Genomic DNA, 15,110 nt, shown 5'->3' with positions numbered 1-15,110 from the left:
CTTTACTATATACCCCTTAGCTGTACTGTGCAAGACAAGCTGGTACAACGCACAATAATACAAATCAAGCACAGGTCAAATGCCCATAGGTATGTAACATTAAAAACATTTATCTCGTTAGAAAAATGTGATTTTTCTATATTTTAAAAAGTATAAACTAAACTATCATGTCAAGCAATGAACAGCATCACCACGCAGTTTACACACAAAAAAACTTTCCTGAATGTGTAAAAAAAATATATATATCAGAACACAGCACTAAACAGGATTCATCTATAAAATACTTTATAGCATAAACCAAAATTTGTGTTCTGTATATATCTGGCTTACCTGTCATTGTTTTCATAGTCAGCTCTTCCAAGTAATACAAAATGAGTCAAAGATCTCAGCCTATATTTCCAATATAAAATACATCTCTGAAAAGATAAAACCTCACAACTGGTAATGAAAATGGAAGCTATACATAATCACAGAATTACCAGATGTTGGTCTATAGCATAACAAATACATTTTACTATGTTTTGTTCAAATAAAACAAAAAGAAATGAACTGTACTGTCCAGATGTGGTAAGGGAACCTGAGCTCTGTCTCAGAAATGATATACCCAAGACTCAATTCACAATAGTAACACAAGAACAAGGAAGTGTATTTTAGTTGTGTGACCAGTTCCTTAATCTCATTGGACTTAAAATAAATTATCACCCGTATCCTGGTATGATAGCTCTGTGCTTGGAGTTGTTTTACTTCCAGTACTGCCCAAAGAACTTTTATGAAGTTCCAGGTCTGGTGGAGTATGGTGGCTTTCATTGATGATGTTCTACATTTTTATTCTGAGTCAATAAACCATTACACTGGAACTTTCTATCATCAGAATTGCTAGGAGTCCACTTTCCTTCCATGGTGCCACTGCCTTGTTGGTAAACCATATATGTCACTTCCTCACTAGCAATTTGGCCAGCGGGGTACCAATTTTCATTGGGTAGAGTGGTAGTGGTTCTACCATTGCTGAGGTGTCACCATATTACTATCATGTCAGGTTTATTTTGAAGCAATTCACTTTTGGATTGAGTGCTTTAAATAATTCAGAGTAAGATGCACTTGTGAGTAAGATCCCAGGTCACAGCTTTTGCTTAGCACAGACTAAACGTTATGGATGAGGGATGCAATTGTGCAGCCAGCAGCCATGCAAAAAAAGTGTACCCTAGACAGATCCCTTTTCGCTTATATCGTACCCCAGCTCCAAGAAATATACCAACATTCATCTTGAGTCACTAAACCAAATGTCTCCACACATACATTAAGAGAAAGTAAAGGCAGTTGTCGTATCATTAAAAATGTACCTGGACACAGTTTGAGCAAGCAAGATATTGTAATTCCACAATGGACTTGTTTCAAAAACAAACAAAATCATTACAGAACAAACTATTCACCTTATTTTTAGAAAAGTCAGCCAGCAAACAGAATGACATTCCTTGCATACAGGATAACAAACATTTCTGTTTACAATGATATTCATTGGAAAATATGACAATTGTCAAAATAAAGTACAAAATACACACGGGTCACTGGTGTACAATAACCACAGACAACCGATCCAAGATGGTAAAATCTGTTTAGCTGTGAGGAGTTCCTGCACATCTCTGCCCCAAACCTGCTCAATATAACTTTATTGTGGAATTTTTACCCCTTTGTAGAAGCCAAAATACAAGCAGAGCTATTCTAAATTCCACTAGACACTGTGTACAAAAGATTCGTAGAAGTGTATGTGCTATGGTTACTCACCAACACATTATGTAAAGGATAAGCATGGTGTCTGGTAACACTGGTATAGTGTAATTTATAGATTGAAAAATGTATTTTGTGATAAGGAATTTGTCACCAAAAGCCAAGCAAGGTAGCTCATTGTCTCTTGTTAGGTGGTAACAGCTCCCTAATAACTGGAAGGTCAGCTTAACATTTCCTACCAGCTTATAGTGCATTCCCCATATAGAGTGATGGAGTATATAGAATTTCTATACAGTGCAGAAGAGAAGACATGATCAAGCTTTTAAAGCTTCTCTATAAATACTACTCATTTACACACAAAAAAAAACAAAAAACATAATAACATAGCTTCAGATCAAACAAGGCCAATATAAGCAAATTAAAACAAACTCTGAAATGCAGAATACAAAAAAAAAAACTGCCACAGAAAATACCAACCGCGGATCTAAATACTGCAGCTGCCAAGGTAAGTACAGTGCACACACAGATTTTCCCCATCACATTACTCATACATAGGAGAGGCTATGCCCACTCACCACATTGCGTAATAATAGCAGAACTGCACGGTGCAAACATACAAGAAACACAATAATCTCACGACTTGGAAGCATCAGAAAAAGAAATTAATTCAAAAACAGCATCTTTCAGATTATATACCCTTTAGGTGTGCAGACCTAAAGAAACCATTTGCACAAAGCTGATTTATCTATGTGTTATGGAGCGATACACAGATAGCCATGTGCTGGTCTGAACAAAGCAATTCCAAAAGAAATGAAATATTCTATCCTAGGTGGATTTAGTTACGGTGTGATTATTACTATTCAGTATTTATATAGCGCCGACATATTATGCAAAGTCCATAGTCATGTCACTAGCTGTCCCTCAAAGGTGCTCACAATCTAATGTCCCTACTATAGTCATATGTTAATATCTTTATGTATGTTAATCTTTATTACAGCCGATGATCAATTTTTGGGGGAAGCCAATTAACCTAACTGCATGTTTTTGGAACCCATCATGGAATTGTTATACAGGAAACGGTAATCTCCTTCCCCTTTTGCAGATGGAATCTTGGTAAGTCATTTTTATATTGGGGTGACTGGATATACGTAACTGAATCTATTAGTGAATGTTCACTTTATTTCATTGGAATAAAATGAAATAAAAGGCTATTAATGGCTTTAGGTATAGAATATCCAGCAGTGAATTATGTGACATGGCATATAGGTCTGTAAAGGGATGGTAAATGTCACGCGCCAGCCTACAAGGAGCTGTATTAGGAAACAAATATTCTCTCCCAATCTTTAACCTGGAAAACAATTGTCACATATGTTTATCTCCTACCGGATTCCACCATTATTTGCTCTATCCATTCATTATCCATTAGGCTGGATTTACACTGTTGTGCTGCAGTAACCTGCACATTGTGCCCGGTAGTACCATTTATTTCTAATAGCACGACACAGTGCACCTGCATTGAAGATCACCACAATAACTCGTTAGGTAAGCCATTCAAATTATTGAAATTTCCTAACACAAAGTGTACCACCAAGCTGAAAATGGGGCCCATTAGAGCCCCTAAAGTAAATCCACTTTGCAAACACACATTAAGGTCTACTGACATTGTAAACAAAAATCACAAATTATCAGTCAAGAGTGCAATATCTTTCTGGCTCCAAATTGTGGTCAAATACAATATAGGAATAATCTGTTAAATATTAATAGTAATATTTTTTACTTACAATAAGACACCCTTACCCTTTAAAAAAATAAACACCTATGGCACTGAAACTTTAAATATAATTAAAACAATTGGGTTGTTTTAAGGGGAATATGTAGTGAGGAAGTACTCTTGCTAAACTTTTCCTGCAAAGACTAATTCCCTGGCTCTCATAGTAATGCAATGGCTTCAGTACTTTCAGTCACTTGACTCAAAAGGATGTAAATTAGGAAGTCAGATGTCCCAAACCTGCATGTTTTGTTCTGTGGTCAGTGACAATATACTGTGGACTGCAAGGTTTCTTTAACAAGGTGCAAGGCATCATTGGAAACCATTAACAAACATTAGCTTATTTACACCCTATAAAAAACACAAAACCTACTGCAAAAAATGATCATTGTCACAATCTCTAAAATTTACTAAAACACACAGGAGGTCAGTGAAAGGACGATTTATCATTTTAGCGTGTTTTTAATTCCAGCCTCTATGGATTCTTACTTCAAGGCACCTTAACAGGGAAGATATAAATGCAAATTCCTCTTCTTTTACCAATGCTGTATGCTTGGTGTCTCAGTGCCGATTTCCCAAACCCCATTATGAAATCCAGCTCACCGATCCAGTGAAATTACCTACAGGGTAGACCAGGATTTCCTAACTATATTAAACCATGTACCTCTTAATAGAGACCCATGTGGACCTAATTCTCCCTAATGTGGTCACTTTATCTTAAGTTCCCCTTAATAAATGTCAATTTATAAGCAGTACACACCAAATATGTATAAATGGTTACCATACAATCCACCTGGATTTAAATAACTTAATTTCTCACTCAGATTGGTTATATAGAATTATCTGCTAAAATACTAAACATATAAAAGTAAAAGACAACTCCAGGCCAGATTATATTTAAAGTTAGGAAATACTTCTTTTTCTACCCCAGTTCAACTAGGGTAAAATGACCTGATATCTGTCTTTATACTGGGCTGCCACACACCAGCTGAAAGTTTAAATCAGTATTGCTTTGAGAGAACCTGCTCTGTATATTTGTGGCTGGAAATTATTTACATGGCTTTGAACTAAGGTTTAAAGAAGGATAACAATTTGTATCCTAGGAATAATCTACAGAAAGCCAGTAAGTAACTACAACAGTGGAGGATTTGGAAAAGAAACTAGATTTTAGATGATTTACTCTACAAATCTTTTGACAAGTCAAAGCTGCTCAGAGGTGTAAATTGTATATTTACTTTAAAGGCAAACTCCAGCTATATGGATTAAGGTATACCCTACATCTGACATATGTACCCCCCTGGGGTTCACAAAAGATTGGATACAAACTCATTGGCTAGGCTGAAGGTGGGCCTACACCAAGATACATCCATCAGTGGCTCAGGGCACATCCAAAGGCCACATGTTGAAACATAAGTACATAATATATAGTTGTTCCCTTGCAAAATAACTGCTTACAGTCTGTCAGTCATAACAACAGTAGCTGACTGATGACTAACAATGTTTCATAGATGGCACTCACAGTTTACACTTCATAAAATAAATGAAGTTGTTTATATACTTGTTACTCTAAAGACTGGAGGAAATTGGGGTTTAAAATGTGGGGGGGGGGCACTGGCTACAGTCTAAAAATAAACCCAATTACAGGGTGCACAATTTTTTTAGGACATAAAGAGTGCAAACCAGACAAATGCACAAAATATCCAGCAAAGTGGTAGAACACAATGTGCCGATTAGATGAGCTGACTATCAGTTGCTGCGGAATGTTGTCATATCTTTCGGCTCACTGCTTGGCACGCACCAATCGTCTGCTTCGTGGTTGGTTTTATAATGTTTCCAGGCTGACTTGTTATACACAGGAAGACGTTCTACTGATTCTGTAGACAAAGCCTAGGAAAGATAAAAGATGATTGGTAATTGAGTGTATATATAGTTTGTTTGTTTTTTTTTAACCAGGGTGAGATGAATATGTAGGTGGGTGGCAGTCCCTGTATTATGACTCAACTATATCAGTAACCACCCTAAAACAGCCAGGTGGTTACTGAAAACAGGTTAAGATTCCTTAACTTCAGACTGTGAAGTTCCAGCCTGTGATAACTATGTGTGCTGGTCCTACACTTTCAGTCCAGGAAAGCACCCTCTGCTGACCAAGGATTTATAGACACACACTCCATTTCTGTCACTGGTAACAATCTGTCTTGATTGATGAACGAACAATGCCATTCAGTTCTATGGGGTGGGAAGGAGGATGAGCAAGTGGCACCCTAATGTGCTCCCCCCAGAGAAGTGCATAGCGGTCATTCCCAATCAAATGTCCATTGATCTTACAGGATGGATTGATGAATAACATCAGGGGACCTCTGAACATGTCAGATTTTCGGGCGACAATGATTTGATATTTGTATGCAGCCTAAGACGCAGCAGCCATCAAAAACTGTTTAGTGTGATGTGGTTTAGAAAACAGTATAATGTGTTATTCACATAATTTGCCATACCTTAATATATATTACAGCATCTGTACCATATCCCTCTAAGGAATACAGCTTAAGGTCTCCTTGGAAGTAACGGGCATAGAGTCTTGAAATAGGCAAACCATAGCCAAAACCAGCCTGTTTGAAAAAGAAACAATGCAAGTTTAGATTATGACAGCTCAAATTTTACCTGTTTAGCGCAGATGATATTGTTGCTATTGTTGTCATATTTAGACACAAACACAGAGGGCCCTATTTTTGTGTGATGCCCCATAACAATGTTTCCTCAAAACTGCAAACAGGACACTTTCTCTCTGTGTGGTAGAAGAAGTCTCTTATATTCCACCATGGCCCCCAGTGATTCAGATGCAGAGCTATAAGTAAAGCCCAGTTCAGATATCAGATGATTGTTGTTAGAAATTATCTTTCCTGATCATTTCCAGTGGGTGATAAATGACTAAACATCGTGTATACAGTATTATTCCATTATACAGACAAAAGGAGGAAAGAAGCAAGATGAGTGAGCAGCACCTGATGGACGACACTTTCAAATAGCTGTACACACGTCAGATTTATTTTTATGGCCGTTCATCTCAGATGACAATCATTCGATGTATGTATGAAGCCAGGAAAAGGGGTCTTTGCCAAAGTGTTTTCCTGCAGCGCACAATCTTTGTTTTCAGAGTTCATCTGATCTTTAGTAATAAGGAATAATAGGTAACTTCCAATTCATAAAATCAGTCTAATAACTGGAAATCATATGAGACAATACTCCTATATGGTGAATAAAAACTTTCTAAATCTGTTAAAAAAAAAAAAAATTTTCTTTTAATCATCAATCCCTGCAAATCATTTTCCAGATGGACTGCATTGTAAATTGCTGCTTTTCTGTAGAAGTGTCACAGGACATTTACACAACAATCCTCAGCTGCAGTAACTGTGGAGCTCTGCTACATTATTCAAAAATCAGAAGCACTATCTGGGGACATTGTGCATTTCTTGGCACAAAACTTAAGTTACAGACAGACTTGTTCCTTTTTTGGAAAGCATCAAGTTCTAATAATTAAAGTGGTTGTGACAAGCTGAATACACAACTTAATTTTGTAAATTGTAACTGACACGGAGTGTCAATACAATGAGTGAAAAATTTCACTAGTCTCCTAGACAGCCCTTTTTCCCCATTAATGCTAAACATTATTAAAATGCTGCACAAAAATCCAAAGTTTGTGAGTAATGTGATCCTATGGCGGCATGGTGCTGTCCCATGTGACTCACGTCTGCTCACAGGCCACAATGTCCTACACATTCACTCTGACTGAATTACAAGGATAGGCAAATAGAACTTGTGCCTTATGACGAAAAGCTGAAAGACAAGCTAAAGAACAATATGTGTACAGTACACTGTTAATAGGCACTATAAAGAAGGATGGGACTTCTGCATAGATATCTTCAACAAATATTATGAGTGTGCATTTATATTGTGTTTGTAATCCTCAAATTAAAGAAAGCCAATAGGGACGATTTTTACATCCAAGTTTACAATATGCCATTCTTACATTCATGTCACTTCAAAATCTAAAATACTGCTTATGGGATCCCAAATCCCTTACAGTCATATTACTGTGGATGAAAAACCAGAACCTCATGCTTGGTCACTCCTCTCTGTCCTCCTGTTTTAAAAGGAGGAAACTATAGACAAAATACTATTCCCTTTGGGGACACGATGTATTCTAACTGCATGGTTTAGGAGTGCAGCTTCTAAATATTGAAGCTGAAGCCTTTTTGCTGTGGGTTACCACATTCCTGATATAACCACATAACATCAACACATCATTTTCAATTACATCCCTTGCAACATAGCTGAAAATTATGCTAATAAAAATTCCTTTGTTTATTTTCCTCAGAAAAATATTATTTATTAAAAAGGTGCTCAGAAAAATGTATTAACCCTACGCCCTCAGCTTGTGATTTTCTTTTAAAAACCCTTCTGAGCAGTAAAGGGTCATCAACTGCAGCAGTACACTGCATTACCAAAACCACAAATAGATTATTTTATTCAGTGGCTTCATTTGAACTTACATGCAGTGAACTTTTACTTTTCTTTGTTCAATTCTAGGTATGCTTTAAATTCAGTGCAGCGACAGGCATCATTAAAGTCATACCTTGCAAACAACAGGTTTCCCTGACACCATTTATATTGCACAAATCGGAATAAGCACGTCAGAAGCCAAAAAAAACGCAGATCTCTCATGATGCAACAAAAGCCAGATCCAGATCTAGCATGTGCTGTAAATAAGGATTCATTGGAGTATGTAGGCATTACGTATTTGTGGTTGTTGGATATTAGAAATCATCTGTACAATAGATAATTGGTAAACAGATATATAAATAAAAAAAAAACATTAAAAAAAGCTGTACCCACCAGTGGAGTGGCACGGGAGGTCTCCATTCTGGGAAGTGGTGCTGTGGAATACATGTAGTTGAATAATCTTTCGATCTTCCGTAGGGGCACCCCACCACCGCGGTCACTGAGCTGCAACACAACAGAAGGAAAGCATATCTGTACAGATATGTACAACGTGACCATAATGGGTTTTCATTTTGTATTTCATAGCCAGAATACGTGGGCCTATTACCAATAAAGAATGGGAAACGTTGCCTCTGTATTTAGAACTCTGGCCTTAAAGTGTTGGATTCAAACTACTTTTACAGGCATTGGATTTTAGGACCTGTGTCTGTGCCACTTTCATACAAAAGAGTTAACAATGACCTCCTTCTGAAAATTACTAGACAACTGCCTGTTACTCTGACCTTTTGCTTTATTACTTTAAGTCAATGACACATAACAAGCAGGATAGTGAAATCAATGCCTTCCCTCCATAAATGTTTAGGATTAGTAGCAAAGAATGGCAGAGGAGAATTCACATCTGTGGAGTCTGTGTGACTTGTACTTTATACTATGCTATATACCCAAACAGGATATCTACCCACATTAATTAGTCTTAATTATGGAGGCTTCCTTTTTAAGAGAAATATTAGTGAACTTGTAATGGTATTTAAAGTAAAAGTATTATTTTTTATCTTTTATCCTCTATCTACTATCTATCTATGTAAACCAAAAAATGTCTTTTGCAAAAAAACACAAAAGGAAGTGATGTCACTGTAATGCTGGTCATACACAGGACACTATTCCAGCCCTTTAAACCAATTTCTAATAATATTAAATTCTAAAAACAGAACAGCAAGGCAACCTACTGGCATGCTGTAGCAACATATATGTGAACTGTAAATGGCAAGTCACCTTGAAAGCACTAAAAATCTGCCCAGTACAATTTTTGAACTTGGACAAGTTGAACTTTACACAACTATTATGCAGTGCAAGGTCAGATTGTCTTACACAAATATTTAGATTCGTGAAAATTCCCCTTGACAGATCTTGTCAATGCATGTAGTATGACTGAATGGAATGACACAGCAGTCTTTACTATGGGCCTTATCAGGAAGATGGTGACACTCAAACAAAAGTTGCATAATTCATTCCATTTGAAGAACACATTTTTACATTTTGCTACATTTTTTCCTGATCCTGTCCTTTTAAACAAGTTTAAAAAAAACTTACTAAATAACAACCTGTTTATGGTAAAATATAGTACCTATGGTATTTGTAATCTAACTATATACTTATGTGGGAGGCCATGGAATCTCATTCTAGTAGCAGGGCCTCTGCTCTTTGTATGGAAGCAGTCATCTAACTGCAGAGGTCCCACTTGTGTGTTGTAGTGCAATTTATTTAGGATGACACCCAAAACACACATGTGCATTAGTTGCCTATGCACCTACTGCGCAATGTGTCTCAGGGTACATGTTATCCATTGTGGTGTACAGCAAACAAAAAAAGTGTAGCTCACTGAGTCTGTTGGAGCTGCTGGCATCCCATCTATGATGTTGGCACTGAGCAACACCCTGAGAGTTTTTGGATGTCAAAATAAAAGAGGCTTTAGGGTAAATACCAGGTCAAAACATATTACATGAGAAAAGATATTTCTATATTTTTAGGAATATAATTTATATATATATTAGTAGACTAGAAATCAGTCTTCAAAACATTTATATGGCATACAACCTGTAAGTAACTATTTAAATCAAAAGCTGTAAATGTTTTAAAGATTTAAATGCCAGCAAACAAGCATTTATTAACTAGATGGTCATGGGTAAATGGTCTCAAATCTTTAAAATAGTATTCTTTTTCTTGCATAGGTTGTATGTTTGTGTTCAGGTCTATGGCAAAAAAACAGTGTCACATGAAGCCAAACTAGTGTCCTGCCAGTCAAATTTGTAATTGTTGCACCATTATATTTAATACATATGAATGTAAAATATAAAAATTACCTTAATAGTTAAGTCTTCATTCCCCAGAGCCACTCGCACTTTGACTGGAGGATAGACACCTTTATCAGCATGGAACTCCATAGTTGCACGCATTGCATTCTACAGAACATACACGTACATATTCTGAGTGTACACACATTATTCTTTAAATTTATTGAATTTCTAACATTTTTGGGGCTCAGTAAAGATCTAGGAGGATATTTATCAATTACACTTTTTAGAATTTTTACCTTTGTGAGGTCCCTACAAATATTAAAAGTAACCCTTTAAAAGGCTTGTGATCTCTGTAGATAGTAAACAAAGTAAACACGTGTGTAGCTGGAATCTGGAAGCTCCCTTTATTTACAGGGTCCCAAATACCTGGCCCTTCATCCTTGGGAATGAGCACTGGGGTTACATAGTGCCCCTTAGCGAATTCTATAAAGTGTAAAAAGCCCATGAAACACCACACAACAGAAAAAAAGATTTTCTTTTTTTTTTTTTTGTGCCAAAAATTACCTTTGCAAGGTCCAGTGATATCCCACAAAAGGATCACAAAGATCTATCCAGTGCTGGCTGTCTCCACTGCAAAACAACAGGAGCACTACCCAGCTGGTAATGAATCCTTCATTGTTTACCTGTGTAGCCAATGCAGCCAGTTGGCTGACTGACCCAACCGAGTTGGGCTCCTGTTACTGTGTTCGGCGGAGAAAGATGGATTGGCTAAACACAATGACTGGAACACCACATGTCCCCAAAATCAAGCAGCAAACAAGATATAAGGAAAGAGCCCATTCGGTCCAATGTTATTTTTTTGCAAGTCCAGTTCAGCTCAACTACAGAAAACCTCCTCTTTTATGTTATGTTAGGAGGTGAGAGGAGAACGGGGTATATCTGTAGTCTAAAGAAATTAAGTAAGCAGTCTAGAATTACATGTTTTTTCTTTTCATAAATACAGCAGATGAACTTTAAAGATTGCCTATTTATGATGTCATTAGTAGTATGACATACCTTGAAGAGTTCAAACACCATGTGGTAGAGATGGGAAGGCACATAAACCACCTGTATTGGCTGTCCTGGATTCTTAGCTGGAAAAATGTAAAAGTTAATATAGTAACCTGAATAATGTCACTCAGCATAAGCATGTCTGATTACTATAGATCTTACCATTAAATTCTGCAAATTCAAGTTCTGGAGAGCTCATGTAATATAAGTCACAAAGTTGTTTTGCATTTTCATATCCATCTAAAAGGGAAAGCAAGACAATGAGAAATCCTGAATTTAGTGCAATAGACAGCCTGACATTTGCTTTGATAAGGGAAATTATCTATCTGGAGAGATCAGAAAGGCACATATAAATTAACTAAATAAATAAATAAATTAAATTTAGGTAACGTAAATGCATGAATTTAAATGGTATGAAAGCATATTCTGACAAAGATTAGGTCTGCTTCTTTTATGATATAGCAACAGGTCACATTTGGAAAGAGGACCTGTGTGTGTGTGTTGCCTCCCTTTGGCAGGTAAATAAGCGCCTTATATGCATAGAATAAAAGACCTTTTAACTTTCCCAATATCCTGTCCTTGTCCAGCTAAATATTAGCTGTAACTTTGATCTTCAATTGCTTTAACATGATCAGCAATGATGGCCCCACAACATTTCAGGTACAGACAAGGAACACTTAACAGCTTAGTATGAATCCCAGCATTTGATACCTATATTAAATGCCATATAAGAAGCATGTGAAAAAAAAGTGTTGCAACTGCTTGGATGTCTGACATAGACTTCTGCCTGGAAAATCTCAGTGGCAGTCAGTGCACACTGGAGCCCTTCCAGTACTGTAACCTAGAATGACCTCAGCAGACAACCAGCAGCTTAAAAACACTACATAGAGTAATATATAACTAGCACTCGTTAATGAATGATCACACCTAATATATTACATTTTGCTAAAGAATTTTCATTTAAACTTATCTTTAAATTGTCCTATAATGCAGCCTTGTGGAGAAATATTGAAATTAAAGATAAACAGAGCCACCCAGTACACCTCTTATGATCAGTCAGGACTATATATGCTAAGGCTTTTTGAGGTTACCAGGACTCTGATGGAGAACAGCGAGGTGAACCACAGACTCTACTGCAATAGAATACAATATAAACTTATAATAGTTTGATTGATCCCTTTATAAATGTACTAAGAAAGCATTTATCTGACACTGCAGCATCAGTTAGTGTCAGATACTAAAACTGGGAAACAGATAGCTAGTTGCACCAACTCAACCTCAAGATGTGGTATTGTGAGGACAGACAGGTATTCTTTCACAGAGAACAGAAACAAACTGAAATTATCTTTTCATTTTCTGATGAAGATTAAAAGCCAAGTGAGTTTCATTATGTGTTAATGATGTATACATACAATAGATAGCAGGGTTTATACTCTCTTTTCCTGAGGTTGAATAGTGAAGAGAAACATCCTAATTCACACTTTAATCTTTTGATAAGACAGACACCTGGAACTTTTAATAGTTTTATGACAAAGGAATTAGTTTCTACCTCGAACAACGTCAACCACATTGCTTGCTGGGTCTATGCTGCCGATATGCTTGGGGTGTGCTGGATTTACTTTTACTTCTCCACCAAACAGCAAAGCTGAAAATACAAATAGAATTCATGGGATAAAGATCAGTTAGTTAGGAAATCGGCATTTAAAATAAGTACACTTTACAAACAAAAGCAGTAAATATTTAGTACACTTGGGAGAAAAGGGCATATCTAGATCATTTAGCAGCCTCATAAAAGAACAAAAACATGTTACCTCTAATCTTCAAATCTATGCCACACCTTATTGAATCATAAATAAAGGAATTTAATACGCTCCCAGGTAATACAGCCAAACCTATTACAAAACATGATTTTTTTATTTTTATTGTTAAGAATTTACATTTATTTATTTGTAGAAAGTTTGCTTACTGAACATTTCCAGAACAAATCCCCCCACATATCATTCCACTAGGAAATTAAGAAAATTATGATTGTGCTCTAAATGGCAGCAAACTTTTTTTTTTTTAATGAAAACATCATCTTTTATAAATCCTGGAAAAATATTCAGTATATAAATTAAACAGTAGTTCATTATTTCCTGCTCTTTGATGAACTTTTTGTACAAAAAAAATGTATCAAATGTATCAATTTTCTATATTTTAAAGACGTTGTATACCGAGGAACAACAAATTCATTTCCTTTTTAAGGCTACATTACACTAAAAAAAGACACCAGGATTTCTCCTAGAACTATAATATTTTATTCTGCACCAAATTTTGTAATGGCCTTATACCAAGAACCTTCTGCAACATTGAACTTACTGTGCTGATTTAAAAGCATTCTGATTGAAATGCGGCTCATGTAGAAACGGTCTAAGAAATACTGAACGTTCTGCGATGTCACTGGATCAGCACCAAAGCTGTCTTTATATTCAACAACACCCTGGGCCATTGTGGGGATGACGTCATTGTGCCGATTTCGAATTGTTATCACTGTGTCTGTGAAACTGACCAAAAACAGACTATTAAAATATATATTTTTACAATGTAATAAATGTTATGGCTATTATGTAAAGCACTCACTGTATATACTTGAGTACAAGTCAACATTTTTTTGCCCTCTAAGTGTCCTGAAAACTTTAACTTGGCTTTTACCCGAGTCAATGTTATTGTCTCCTCCACACTTTTTGACCTTTCCTTATGCAGAGTGGTACAGCATACCATTACACACATATCAGGATGCTAGATAAGACAAATACAGGTATGTGTGTAAATGAATGTTTCCCAGCTGCACAGTGTGGTTGAGTGTGGGGGGATCAGGCAGTATGGATGCCAACAGACAGGAGAGTAGGCACTCTTATCTGCAGTACAGCCATCCATTTGAATGGCCTTATAGAATACAGGGAATCAGTGTCAGTTATAACTTTAACAAGGTATAGCAAAGCTCGCAGCATTTTGACCCTGGACTTTAAATTGATACAAGCAGTGAGCGCTTAACTCGACAATACATAACAGTTTACAAAGATGAGTTGGCCCGTCAGTAAAGCCACTGACAGGGGACTTGAATAAAAAATCTTGTTACAATGGCATCTGTCAAGGTATGCAAGTATTAGGCAGTAAGTAAACAGTTCTCAAGGGTGATGTACCAGAAGCAGGAAAATGCGCAAGGATCTGACTTGGGCCAAACTGTGTTGGACAGATGACCAAATCAGATCATCTCCAATACGCTTGTTGTGTGTTCCCAGCATGCAGCGTTTGGTACCTATTAAACAGTCATGGTCACTCAAGGTTTATTGATGTACATGGGGGAGTGAGGATGACCTGTCCAAGTTTGATACTATAGAGAAGCTACTGCAGGACAAACTCCTGAAAATGTTAACGCTGAACATTAGAGAATGATATCTATGAAAATACACAGTACAGTGCACCTGAATGTGTGTCCGCTGAGCAGTCAAAAAACATTCTGACCCCCATTAAGCATTGGAGCAAGCAACAATAGAGGTATGTGGTCTGGCACGAATAATCACATTTTCCTTGAAATGCCCAATAAAGGACTTTTTAATGAGGCAAGCTTACACTCTCTCTTTTAGATATGTTGATGGCCAGGTCTAGGATGCACTATGGAAATAAGGCAAGCCAGTGGGCCAGCAGTATGACTTAAGGATCTGCTGCTAATGTCCTGGTGCCAGATGCAACAGGACATTTCCAGAGGTGTCCTTCTCACTGTAAATAGAAACTTT

The 15,110-nt window shown here is 36.8% G+C and overlaps 1 protein-coding gene across 2 annotated transcripts in view; it reads right to left on the bottom strand.

The window, feature by feature from the left end:
* Positions 1–1,350: 1,350 nt before the first annotated feature.
* PDK1 (pyruvate dehydrogenase kinase 1) overlaps positions 1,351–15,110 on the bottom strand; it is a 20,633-nt gene continuing 6,873 nt past the window's right edge. Inside the window, exons 4-12 of one of the 2 annotated variants that reach the window (XR_011921731.1) lie at positions 13,693–13,877; positions 12,884–12,979; positions 11,497–11,574; positions 11,341–11,417; positions 10,351–10,449; positions 8,384–8,494; positions 6,493–6,656; positions 5,986–6,099; positions 5,359–5,380 (exon numbers count right to left, since the gene is read on the bottom strand). Coding sequence is in view for 1 of the 2 variants with exons in the window: in XM_072418340.1 (XP_072274441.1) it covers positions 5,240–5,380; positions 5,986–6,099; positions 8,384–8,494; positions 10,351–10,449; positions 11,341–11,417; positions 11,497–11,574; positions 12,884–12,979; positions 13,693–13,877 (901 nt within the window). In the remaining variant the exon portion in view is untranslated. Of the gene's footprint in view, positions 5,381–5,985; positions 6,100–6,492; positions 6,657–8,383; positions 8,495–10,350; positions 10,450–11,340; positions 11,418–11,496; positions 11,575–12,883; positions 12,980–13,692; positions 13,878–15,110 lie in introns of both variants that reach the window. The other variant, XM_072418340.1, reaches the window with a different exon arrangement.

Source organism: Pyxicephalus adspersus, chromosome 7 (assembly GCF_032062135.1).
Source record: "Pyxicephalus adspersus chromosome 7, UCB_Pads_2.0, whole genome shotgun sequence".
In the NCBI taxonomy this organism is placed as follows: Eukaryota; Metazoa; Chordata; class Amphibia; order Anura; family Pyxicephalidae; genus Pyxicephalus; species Pyxicephalus adspersus.
Note: the sequence above shows the minus strand (reverse complement) of the source record. Positions and strands in the feature narration are given on the sequence as shown.